Raw genomic sequence first — 12,338 nt, forward strand, 5'->3', positions numbered from 1 at the left:
ACTTTATTTTACTATTGGATAAAGTGGTTTTTCAACATGGCGGAAAGACTGACTGAAATGCGCACTAGGGTCGGCTTACAAGAACATGGATTGATTAACGTGAGTTTTGTTGTAATGCTGTAAATATTAACACTCTAGAGAAAGGTTGCCATATTTACAAGTATTTAAGTATATAAATACAGTACAAGCTGTAAAATACAACGTTCACAGTGCAATACATTTATAATTTAATGCATGCTGTTCAGAAAACATTAAAGAACTTCATAGAACTCCTCAACTCGTTGTAATAATCGCTGTTTATCTGCTTTTAACAGTCCAAACCTCTGAAATGCAGATATTTTTCACGAATAAACTCGTGTATCACAGTCTTTAATACGGCACGTTTGCATGTGGTTAAATCAGTGTTAATTGGTTTATGAAATGAAATTTATCGTGATAAAACTTAGACATTAAGATCGAATCATCTGAAATCAAACATACTTTTTAGACACAGAATACTGCTTATCCTGGAACATATCATGGTTATGACGATTCTTGGAATTTCGATGAGTTTAAAAAGGTGATATTAGAGAATTCGTACATCATTTATGATGCGTGAGTGGGAAGACCTTCACTTATCTATGCTTTTTTACGCTTTCAGAACTTCAGAATTGATGTTGTTAGCCTCGAGGAGAACAACATTGAATTTGATATGGTTGGTATTGATGCCTCGATAGCCAATGCGTTTAGGAGGATCCTTTTAGCTGAAGTTCCAACGATGGCCATTGAGAAAATTCATATCTTCAATAATACGACGATTATACAGGACGAGGTATGAAATCATGGATACTTTGTATCCTGATAATTTAATATGTGATACATTGGCCAATTTTATTGCCAGAAAATGCAGTACTTAGCTATTCGAAGTCAAGTGACATGAAACAAGCAATATACTGCTCATTTTGTTTTTATCAACAATGTTCCAGGTGTTAGTTCACCGTCTTGGTCTCATTCCAATCTTCGCTGATCCAAGAATGTTTAACTTCAAAATCTCCGAAGAAGAGGAATGGACCGAGGATAACGTCATCGAGTTTGAATTGAAAGTGAAATGCACGCGAAATCCTCGCGCGTCAAATGAGGCAGTTGTTCCAGATGATCTTTATATAAACCACAAAGGTTGGATAGATTTTATTGCGCTAATACTGAGGTTCGTTTGAAATGGATTCCCATTGAAGTACCTAATAACAAGACCGAGTTTCCTCCCTTTAGTCACAACAAAACATTTGAAGTGGATCCCAAAAGGAAACCAGAAAGAAAAGGTAGGAATATTGTCTAATGGCTTTAAACTATGAAGTCACTTCCGTTGGGATACAATGATGTCACATTAGACGCATAATGACGTCGAGTATGTAACCTTATGACGTCAGGTATGATGTCACATAATGACGTAATGTATGGTGTCATCTAATGACGTCAGGTATGTCACATAATGACGCAATGCTTGACGTCATTATACTTAATATTTTGTTTCTTTTCAGTTTGGTCCTGATGGTATCAGACCAGTTCATGATGATATTTTAATTGCAAAATTGATACCTGGCCATGTAAGTTGTTGCTTTCTCGAAATCTTATTGTAATTTTAGCTTTCAACTCCGGAGAATTTTACGTAAATTTGTATTTTATCAGGAACTGGATCTTCGGTTGTTCTGTTTCAAAGGAATTGGACAAGATCATGCAAAGTTTTCTCCTGTTGGTAAGTGCGTTGTCAATCGTTTGTTTTTTTGTGCTCTGATATACGAGACAGTGAAGTAAGAGGAATATTCGTGCATTTCTTTCTTCTATAGCGACAGCTTCATATCGTTTACTGCCTGAGATTACGATAGTCAAAGCTTGCGAAGAAGAACTGGCGGAAAAACTTGTCTCCTGCTTTCCTGAAGGCGTCATGAAAATTGAGAAGAAAAACGGTTGGTTTCAGCTCTTTTTAACATTTATCACACCTGAATATCGGTCTCGCTATTTGATTAACTCCATCTTGCCTCTTGCCTCATATTATTATTTGAGATTATATGAGGTTTTGTTTTTGTCCAGGTGTGAAAACTGCTGTAGTTTCTGACCCGAGAAAAGATACATATAGTCGCGAGGTGCTGCGGCATGAAGTATGTACAACTGGAGTGTTTGGAAGCAAATAATTTCCAAAAAAGTGTGTCTTGTAATTCATATGATCTACTTTTCAGGATCTAAAAGACAGAATAAAGTTATCACGCGTTCGAGATCATTTTATCTGTGAGTCTTATGAAAAATCTATGAAATCAAACTTTGCTTTCACTCGATTGGTTCCAAACTGATGTTTACACGAGTTTTTTTAAATTTGTTTTAGTTTCTGTCGAGTCAACCGGCGCATTGCCTCCTGATGTCCTCGTCAGTGAAGCTATAAAACTATTAAAAACAAAATGTACGCAGTTTCTGGATGAAATGGACAAAACGGGAAAGTAGTGAGGAAAAGGTAATCTTCTATAAAAGTGAGTGAATTTGTTTGCTTCGATGTAACGTGTTGTGTCCACAAGAGGACGTCAACAGAAGATATGAAAATATTTCTGTAATAAGTGTATATTTTTCCAAAAAAACCTTCAATGCAAAGATATACTGAATTTGTAAAAGCTATATAAAGTTGTTGTTTCATGACACACACATTCATCATTGAAAAGTATTCGAACATAACATTAAACATTCTGTTAATTTCTGTTCATGACCAGAACACAGTCAATGCATTAGTTAAATTTCATCTTAATCATTATCTAACCGATCATTAAACGTCTATATTTCTTCTCACAACATCAAAACGTTCAGTTCTTCACAATAACTCCCAATCTGCCTCGTTATCGTCACCATTCCCTTCATCATGGTCGCTGCTCTCAAAATTGCCATCAAAACTCTTCTTCATATTGTCCAGTTCTCCTCTTTGGAACGCTAAATACTTCATCTTACGAGCATACAACTTCTTCTCGTGGCTAATGGCCCACAACTCTCCAGCGCTGTTCACGGATATCTTTGGAAAACATCCGGGTAGCTTCTTCCAATAATCTCCAATACAATTCGCACCCGATACGCCAAATCTGCAGACGATTTCTTCAGTCGTGCACAAGCCGTAGACCAGATAAGAACTGAGACAAATACTCTTTAAAATTACCCCTTCAACTTCCCGCCATTGCTGGCCAACAAGATAGTTCTCATCCACTCCGTCTCTGGCGTAAACACCTCCTCTGGTATCCACCGCCCAGACCATTAAATCTTTACAGTTGACCTCGACACTGGCGAACTCGATATTCTCAGGATTATCCAACGGAAGCCAAGCTTGGGAAAGCGCGCTACTTTCATCGCCGCCAACGCTGCCAATTCGTACCCACACTTGTCCACTCATATCCACAGCCCACACTGTTATCCTCCCGACGCTGAAATGTTTAATGCTAATAACCTCCTGATGTTTCAGCGATAACGAGGTCCAAGCAAAGCCTTGAGGGTAATCCTCTGAGATTCCGTCACGAATGTAGGCTTTGGAATTGTGCGCGGACATGAGGCACCAAAGACCATGGGGCGAGCCCCTCATGAAGTCAAACTGCAGCCTTTCAGAAGGAGACTGGACATTATAACTCGAACCTTTGGGATGAAAGCACGTCAGTTCCCCGTTCGGTTGGATTGCCCAAATATAACCCGCGAGCCCGGTCGTTACTTCACACCACGTGGCAGATTGTGCCGTGCCAGCTGGACAGACAATATCCCAGTATGCACCGGTCGCTTGGCCGCGACATGCGTGCAAGGCGTTCTTCGTATCCAGCAACCAAAGCCCGCTCTGCGTGTTACAAAATATCTGCTTGGGCGTTCCTCCGTCTTTGAACAACGAGCAAGCCATGTCCTTTGTTGACTGGAGAAATCCTTTGGCAGCATTGCGAAGATATTCTGTTGTACGAGCGTTCCGGTACGCTGAACCAACTGAGGCGAAGAAATTGAAAGTTGACTCCAGCATTGTTGGGTCGTCGATGATGTACTGACCCAGAGTGACTTGGTACCAGACTTCTCCAGCTGGACACGACGTGGTCACGTGAGGTTTAAACCAAATCTGATCGTCAGGTGTTATGATCCAAGCCGTGCCGTCATCGCTCATGTGAAGCCATTTTGCTTTCTTTTCTGGAAAATAAATTGAATGGAAAATCCTTAATTCAAGACCGAAATCAACAATAACCTTGAACATCGAATCATGGAATCTCAACTAGAGAATGCGATGCTTAGTGGTATTCTTATTATTGCCGATGGTATTCGGCAGAAAATGATGTGAAAATGATGCTTGATGCATCTGTTTACCTTCCTCGCCCCATTTTGTTTTGATGCCACCGGAACGTCCTAAATATAAAGCAAAAGAAATGTTCTTGGTTTCGTCTGGTTTGTAGAACTCGTTGCAAGTCAAAACACATCTTAAAACTAGTATTTGGTGCCAGTCCAGTCTGAAGCATCTCCATCATGCTAAGAACAATGTTGAGTTTTTACAACGAAGATATGTGATGATCATGTGATGATCATGTTATGATCATGTGATGATCATGTGATGATCATGTGATGATCATGTTATGATCATGTGATGATCATGTGATAATATTCCTACCTGGATATACTAGGACTGTTTCATCACGTGTGCGACCCCACAGCACATTCTCATAGCACGCAATTTGAGCAAGATTCTCCCGCGAGTCCTCGATCTTCCACGTGGAACACGAAGGCTTCATATCAGTTTTCAATTTTCCCAACGTCGCTGTGTCCGCCCTTCTCAACGTATTATCCACAGTCAGCGTCCAAATGCAGCGAGAACACGTTGTAACCATGGAAACCTGGTCCAGGATTTGAAACGAAGCCGTACCCACCGGGCTTGCATCGCTAATATTCCCACGAACGAAAGCCTTTCCGTTCTCCAAACAGCAAATAAAATCGCATGAAGAATTCACGAAGATTTGCTTTGCTTTGAAGTCTGCTTTTTCCCATCCGCTGCAAGACGCCGTATTGGGGTCAGAGAAGTAAACGCGACTGCGATTGTCTATGCAGAAAATGTACTTTTGAGAGATGGCAAGATGTTCAATGGGCTGGCTGGTTGGCAGAGAACGACCAGACCAGGTATCAGCCACTAGAGGAACGTGGTCCTCTCTTGGTGGGGTGGTTGATGTTTTATGGTCACCGATGGTTTCTGGGCTTTTTGATCTATCATCCTCGTGGCTGTCCAATCGGAGGATATCGGTAGAGGTTCGGTATACGTCGGTAGAGTCCGACGAGTCTTGCCGGGATGTCTGAGAGGTTTCCTGGGGAGGGTCAGTACTGGTTGTGGCAATGTCAAGTTCTGTTGTCGGGATTTCTTGAACTGCGATCATTTCGTTTGTTGCCTCAGTTTTCTGAGCTGATTGAGTTTCATGCTCCTGTATTGTCGATGTTATTGGCTGTGTTGTCGATGTTACTGGCTGTATTGTCGATGTTATTGGCTGTATTGTCGATGTTATTGGCTGTATTGTCGATGTTATTGGCTGTATTGTCGATGTTATTGGCTGTGTTGCCAAGGTTGTAGGTTGTGCTGATGTTATTGGCTGTATTGTCGATGTTATTGGCTGTATTGTCGATGTTATTGGCTGTGTTGCCAAGGTTGTAGGTTGTGTTGATGTGGTAGGTTGTGTTTCAGTCTTAGTCTCGACACGCGTTGATTCTTCCATTGTTTTCCCAGGAATATCAACCGAAGAGCTTTCATCTTTTTCTGGTAAGGATGGAGTTCCCACAACCTGCTTATCAGTCGTTGCTTGGTTTGGAGTGTCATTGGATAAAACATGTCGTGATTGCTTATCATCCGTTCTTGCTTGAAAGCCGTTTGTATCTGAGACGACAGCGTTAGTATCTTTCAAGATGGTTGATAGTTCTTCGTTGGCTTCGACATGTGTTGCCAACGACATTTTCTCAAGATTTGAGGTCATTTCCGATTCATTTTCTAACCTTTCTTCCGCTAAAAGAAAAAGGTTTGAATGTTATCAAACATGTTGGGAATTTTCTAAGAAATTGTCCGACCTAACATAGTCATGAACATCATCCATAAACGTGACTACTCGCCTGCTTTCACTGTCGTGTTTGACGCTGGTTCTTCTGTTGCCTCAGTGGACGCACTCCCATCAACTTGCGGAGATGCTATTTTCAAAGAAAACTTTAAAATGTGACCGAAGACACAGAGGAGAGCCGTTCATATATAAAGAGATGTCCAGGAAACAGATGAAGATGGACAGTAGGAGAATACAGGAAGTGCAATACTAATACTAGAGATAGCTGTAAAAAGCATTTTAAACTTCACAATATCAACGTAAAGGCAACGATGGGGCTTACCTTGTTTTGTCTTTTTCTTTTTCTTCTTTTTCTTGGCTGCTGTGAAGACAATATCAGCTGGTCCTTCGTCAAGAGGAATCGCATTGATCCTGTCAAAAATATCGCTTTTTGTTGCTCCAGCAGCTTCTAGTGTACTTGAATTGCTTGCACCAGCCAGTGGAGCAGAAACCTCAGGTTCAGCATCCTTGCTCTCAAACTCTTTGGTACCATCTTCTGTCTGCAGGAAGAGAAAGGGAAGAACTGGTTGTAACCAAAGCAGATATTTGGTCATGATCTTTTTTCAACTTTTCTCAAATCTAAAATACCTTTACATTCATAAAGGGAACTTTCATCAACGCTGAACCTAGGTTGAAACCAGGTTTCCCAGCACCTGTGGGAATCGCTTCTTCTCCAGCCTTGACCGCATCCAAATACGACGAATCAAGAACTCGTTCCGTCGCCAGAACAAACCTTCTTAAAAACCTCTCCCGTTGATTCAACAATACAAACACCTCGTGACCACTTACGCTTACGTCACGGATTTTTCCCAAGTTGCTATGACAACCCATGACTTTGCCAATGTCGAGGTCTAACACCCAAATATGGCTTGGGTCCCAGGATAACACATATTGATTATAGAACACGAGAAGTTTACCAAACTGTCCATTGCTGCTGAATTTATTATCGTTTTCGATCAAGGTACTTATAACAGGAGGTTTTTCAGAAAGTAATGATTTGAAAACTGAGGTTGATGAGACCTTTCCATCACTACCAGCTGTCCATATTCGGAGGCCTGGACGAGCAGCGTAAAGTTTTTTTGTTGGTTCCTGGATATTTTCAGGAAGGAAACAACCTCCAAATCTCCCTGAGCTGCAATAAAAGTGGATAACTGGAGTAGTGGCTGGGATTTATTATAACATCAGAGATGATTAAACATTTTTTGCTCAGCTGTTGGATATTCTTACGTTTTTCGTTCTTTCTCACCAACTTGGACAAGACTTTCATTTTGAAACAGCCAGAGCACAGCTCTTTTCATAGTTGATATGAGAAGTGAATCTGCTCCGTAACATATCTGCACAACGCTGCAATCCTCTGTCACAATTATTGCTGTCTGTAAGATGCCCTAGATGGGATAAAGAATATTGAACAATAGCTCAGTCTCACTTCAAACTTTGGAAGCATCTACCTGCAGCTATCAAACAGAAAATCATCTTTTCATCACATGATACAAAGTTGTTAATTATGTGAATTCATTGTATGGGTACCTCAGAAATCTTGACCACAGACATGGATATTTTACCATCACTATCACCTGCATACAGAATGAGACCATCTGTGGACCATTCAAGACATGAGATACTTGAATGGTGAATATCCTGAGCTGTCAGTGAGTCAAACGACTGTGAAGAAAAATGAACAAAGTTTTCTACCTAGCCACTGTTGAAATAGTTCAGTCTGGCATCAATGATCTTACCTTGTGTATGGGTGGATCCACCAGGCCCACAGAAAAGGTACCACATTCGTGACCAAATGCAACTGTGGTGCAACCAGTAGCAAGTTTGATACATGTGGCTGGAATATACTTTGTCTAACATAAGAAATAAAGACGTTTACTGCATGGTTTCTTATTGGTGAGTCAAACACTACCTTATATGAAAACCAAGCTATATATTATACCCAGACAATGGTCAGTACCTCCGAAGAGATTTTCAAAATCTTTCTGTGTTTCCGTTGGTAGACATAAGCATTGCCAACATTTGTTCCTAATGCGAGGGCGACACTTGATACATCAAGGCAAGTATATTGCAGTTGAATGTCCTTCAACGAGTCACTGAACTGATGGAAAATCTTCTTCAAATTCTTTCCCTTTACTCCAGGGGTTGGCTTGGTGACCCTGTTTGGCAGCTCAGCAAGAATTTCATCCAAAAAGCATTCTTCACGGATAACATTAATATCAACCATGCCTGGTAACCACGGCAAACAATTTCAAATGAATTTTAAAAAATTCCCACATTTAATGTCATTTAATTGACAGTAAGTTGCAAAGAAATTCTGGGAAATGCCTTAGGGTTTCTAAGAAAATACGTGTGTTATTTACGCGCTGACGTCATAACTGTATACAAACCTCTTGAAGGTTTTGAACTTTCAACAATTTAGCCTGTAAATGACCGTTCTGGTCCGTTCAATGCCTTTCTAAACTGTCTGTTTGTCTAATGGTCGTATTTATTTCATTCAAATCATGGCAAAGAACGCAACAAGACATTGATAGCTTGATAGAAAACACATGACATACTTGATGACAGGATGTCCGTGTACGAGACACTCTGAATGGCTCCATGCAAAACAGTTACAATTTAGATACAAAACAATCACATCAGAATCGACTTACTTTAGTTAAAATGGATCTTCAACATATAAAATAGCTCCTAGCGTTATAAACGCGAATCTTTTAAAGTATTTCGCTGCTAATTTCTGTCGATAAACGACCACTTCCCTCAATTTTGCGTCGAATTTAATTATGCAATGTTATATTAGCCTGATTTAGCAAAACAACCCGAATATTTGCGCAATAACGTAATCAGGCACACGCAGGCGGTCGCCATGTGAACTCAATAAATAACTGGAGCTATAATTACTGCAATAGGTGAAAATTCAGTAAAAATTGTTCTCTGTATGTAAACTGATAGAGACCAATAGAGACCTTATATTAACTCTCAGTACAAACTTTATTTGACAATATTTTTTAACATTCTCAAAAGAACTGAAGAAACTAACTTTTTAAGTCCAACAACACAGCAATTATTCATTTTCAATGTCTATTGTTAAAGTATCATCTATACTATCAGACGATTTTTGACGTTTAATGTGTCCTTCATTGTCTCCATTATCGATTTTCCTTTTTTTAGTTTTGTTTTTGTCTGGGACAGGTAGTTTACTCAACTTTGCTTTGATTTGTTCAACATGGGTATCTTCACAAACTATCTTTGTGTTTATAAGTTTAACTATTGTTTCAACTTTTTCAAACAGATTTTGACCCTGTGTTGCAGGTGCTAGGACGGAGGTGATGTAACTACGGACAATTTCTTTAGATGCCGCAAACAAAGCAGCGAGCGCAATCTGAGAGGGTGTATACAAGAACACCACATCTGAAAACAAGACTGCATTAAGAAATTCATTTGAAATCTCTCTGCATTTTTCAAAATTCTCTTGCTGTTTGAAGCGTGTCTTGATATCAATAAAGAAGCCTTCCAATGCTCGTTTGGGGCTATGAACAATTAATTGATAATTAAGCAATCTCATTAGCCCCATCTCGTTACCCAAAATGATGTTGGCTGTTCGCTCTCTGTCAACCTCAGGATAGATCATAATGAATTTATCAACAGATACATTATATTCTTCAACCTTGCATGCCATGTAAAGACATACTGAGATCATATCCTCAGCCAAGCTCTCCATTACTGTGGTCTGTAAGTAGATTCTCTTGAAGTACACGAAGGCAGTAAACATAACGGAATATGGCAAGGATGGTTGAAACTGCAGACATAAATGAAACAATACTTTTTCATAATATTTGCATAGAACTTTATGCTCGTCCACGGTGACTACATTGGTTGCAGGAATTGCGTTTTTTGTCGCGTAATTGTGAATGCATTTCTCTCTTAGTTGGTCGAGTTCTTCCAAACTTGAGAATATCCAGTGTTTCTTGTGTGTACTGCTATGGAACATTTTTTGCTAAAACTTTACCACACGTGCATCAATACCACAGTCTTGGGTTTTAAATTTTCATCCCTAATTTCAGGCGCAGCGGGAATGTAGGTTACTACTTCTGTGCAGTGTTCAAATAAATATGTTTTCAAACGTATATTTTTCTGTATTTTTGTTTTTTCTTTTTAGATTAGCTGTTTTTTCGTTTTATAAGTTATTTAGGAATAATAGAAATTGATCTAAATATCAGTACTAAAAATATGATACTATTAATTTCGTGCATTCGGAACATGTTCGGAAATGGTCGGACGTGTTCGTTGCTTCTTTGTAAAATTTTGAAAATTCAAGTGAATGCTGGAGAAAAATCACTGTCAAAGGTTTTTATGTTGTTTTTGTTGGAAACTGAGGAAATATTCACCGAACTCTGTACAATATGAAGCAATATCATCGTGAAACATGCGGAAAATGAGCACGACACTGCAAAAAAGGACTTATTTTGTGTATTGTAACTACAAGGTTATAGTAAATCACATGGTGATTGTCGCGTGTTAAATTTTGTCTTTGTTTGACTTCGTTTGTACTTTTTTTACACTTTCTGTTTACCCTACCCGAGCGCTGTTGGTTTGTGTTTATTGAATGGAAGGAGCTACAGAAGGTGATGCTAACTTGACAAACAGTGAAGACAAACTACAGGATATAACTGATGGGATTTCAAATGATTTAGTTCTGGGTGCAGAGAACAACCATTCTGACCCAAAAAAGGTCGTGCCAGTTGTAAATTTACCAGAAACCACTTTGATCCCAGTAAACTCCATGCCGTGCAGGGATGGCAACTGTGGACACTCTCATCAGTCACAGTTGTTACCCCTGGGCTACACGCCACCACCCATTTCTGTTAGAAGGGTGAAATTTGATGAACATGGTGACACACATGAAATTGAGGTGGAGGGTCATGGAAAGGTCACCATTAATTATCTAAACTATGAATCTGAAGCACAGATGAAGGATATAATGGCATTAATAACGAAGGATCTTTCAGAACCATACTCTATTTATACATATAGATATTTCATACATAATTGGCCAAAACTCTCATTCTTGGTGAGTAAACTACATAAGTACATATTGCCACATGAAATCAGTGTCAACAGTTGTGTATTACGATGTCTAAGGCAGGGAAAACATTTTCTATGCTTATTTGAGAACCCAATGTTTGGAACAGGCATTTGAGGAATTGATCGATATATTGGTAAAATTGTGTTGAAGTAGCGTTCCTCACAATGACCAATACCTACCATCTAGATTCACGAGGAAGGCTAATTGATCAGATTATCCAAATCACCATCACCTGAATGGTAATCCTTTGTCCTAACTGTATGCTAAAAACTTTTTCTAAAACTATTCATATATTCTTGTTGATTTCAGGCGTACTGTGGGGAAACCTGTATTGGTGCTATAGTTTGTAAACTTGATCTTCATAAAAAGATGGCAAGAAGGGGATATATAGCAATGTTAGCTGTTGATAATTTATACCGAAGACATCAAATAGGTACGCAAAATGATAGATGTAAAAGAATTTCCTATATGTCGATAGAGACTTAATGTCATGTGTGTATTTTTAGGAAGTAACTTAGTTATAAAGGCTATACGAATGATGATAGCACAAGGTTGTGATGAAGTGAGTATTCTCCTTTTAAAAAACATAAGACAACTCTGTGATATTTGATACTCTACTCTGTATCAAAATACAAATTATTTGTTTGTTACAGGTGGTATTGGAGACTGAAATAACGAATGTTGGGGCATTACGACTGTACGAAAACCTGGGTTTTGTTCGTGACAAACGTCTTTTCAAATACTACTTAAATGGGGTCGATGCTCTTCGTCTAAAACTCTGGTTGCGATGAGACGGACTGCGGGAAAACACATGATTCATGATCAATACAAAAAACTTAGATATGCTAATTTTTGTCAATTTTGATACAATTTCTTTTAATAATATCTCAATGGCCAGTGCTGTGCACTGCTACAAATCTTGTTTTGGTTAGCTTTGGAAATGTGGGGTATCATGCATCAATCACCTGAAGCCAATTCCTGCAGCCTCTACACCCCCTCCTGTCTTGTACACCCCCTCCTATCCTGTACACCCCCTCCTATCCTGTAAACCCCCTCCTGTCCTGTACACCTCTTCATGCCCTGAACATCCCCTCCTGTCCTATACACTCCCCACCCCCGTGAACTTTTAAAAGGCGAAAGAGAAACACATATGGCAAAGCTGA

At 39.4% G+C, this 12,338-nt stretch overlaps 4 protein-coding genes across 6 annotated transcripts; 2 read left to right on the forward strand and 2 right to left on the reverse strand.

The window, feature by feature from the left end:
• The first annotated feature begins 3 nt into the window (after positions 1-3).
• LOC114520023 (DNA-directed RNA polymerases I and III subunit RPAC1-like) lies at positions 4-2,535 on the forward strand. Its single transcript, XM_028540220.1, has 11 exons — positions 4-99; positions 488-559; positions 641-811; positions 966-1,155; positions 1,249-1,298; positions 1,518-1,583; positions 1,666-1,732; positions 1,824-1,943; positions 2,068-2,135; positions 2,214-2,262; positions 2,357-2,535. The coding sequence occupies exons 1-11, from the start codon at positions 37-39 to the stop codon at positions 2,470-2,472; spliced, it is 1,032 nt and encodes a 343-aa protein (XP_028396021.1). The 5' UTR covers positions 4-36; the 3' UTR covers positions 2,473-2,535.
• Positions 2,536-2,615: 80 nt separating this feature from the next.
• LOC114519932 (tectonin beta-propeller repeat-containing protein 2-like) lies at positions 2,616-8,876 on the reverse strand. Of its 3 annotated transcripts, none has more exons than XM_028540113.1 (12): positions 8,744-8,876; positions 8,050-8,318; positions 7,829-7,942; positions 7,620-7,754; positions 7,320-7,477; positions 6,681-7,224; positions 6,376-6,592; positions 6,109-6,183; positions 5,611-6,004; positions 4,634-5,550; positions 4,336-4,374; positions 2,616-4,161 (listed from the first exon to the last, which is right to left on the reverse strand). In XM_028540113.1, exons 2-12 carry the CDS (start codon positions 8,314-8,316, stop codon positions 2,831-2,833), a joined length of 4,191 nt encoding a protein of 1,396 aa, XP_028395914.1. In that variant the 5' UTR covers positions 8,317-8,318; positions 8,744-8,876; the 3' UTR covers positions 2,616-2,830. The 3 variants fall into 3 exon arrangements, with proteins under 3 accessions (XP_028395914.1, XP_028395912.1, XP_028395913.1); XM_028540111.1 differs by having other exon boundaries at positions 5,590-6,004; XM_028540112.1 differs by having other exon boundaries at positions 5,590-6,004; positions 8,480-8,876.
• An 82-nt stretch (positions 8,877-8,958) lies between these two features.
• On the reverse strand, positions 8,959-10,211 carry LOC114519933 (cyclin-H-like). The gene has a single exon (XM_028540114.1). It carries the CDS (start codon positions 10,078-10,080, stop codon positions 9,154-9,156), a length of 927 nt encoding a protein of 308 aa, XP_028395915.1. The 5' UTR covers positions 10,081-10,211; the 3' UTR covers positions 8,959-9,153.
• Positions 10,212-10,375: 164 nt separating this feature from the next.
• Positions 10,376-12,068, forward strand: LOC114519934 (N-alpha-acetyltransferase 30-like). The gene is made up of 4 exons (XM_028540115.1): positions 10,376-11,160; positions 11,485-11,608; positions 11,682-11,737; positions 11,829-12,068. Exons 1-4 carry the CDS (start codon positions 10,696-10,698, stop codon positions 11,964-11,966), a joined length of 783 nt encoding a protein of 260 aa, XP_028395916.1. The 5' UTR covers positions 10,376-10,695; the 3' UTR covers positions 11,967-12,068.
• The last annotated feature ends 270 nt before the right edge of the window (positions 12,069-12,338 follow it).

The sequence above is a fragment of the Dendronephthya gigantea genome, unplaced genomic scaffold (genome assembly GCF_004324835.1).
Source record: "Dendronephthya gigantea isolate DGI-Jeju-01 unplaced genomic scaffold, DenGig_1.0 000015F, whole genome shotgun sequence".
Taxonomy (NCBI): Eukaryota; Metazoa; Cnidaria; class Anthozoa; order Malacalcyonacea; family Nephtheidae; genus Dendronephthya; species Dendronephthya gigantea.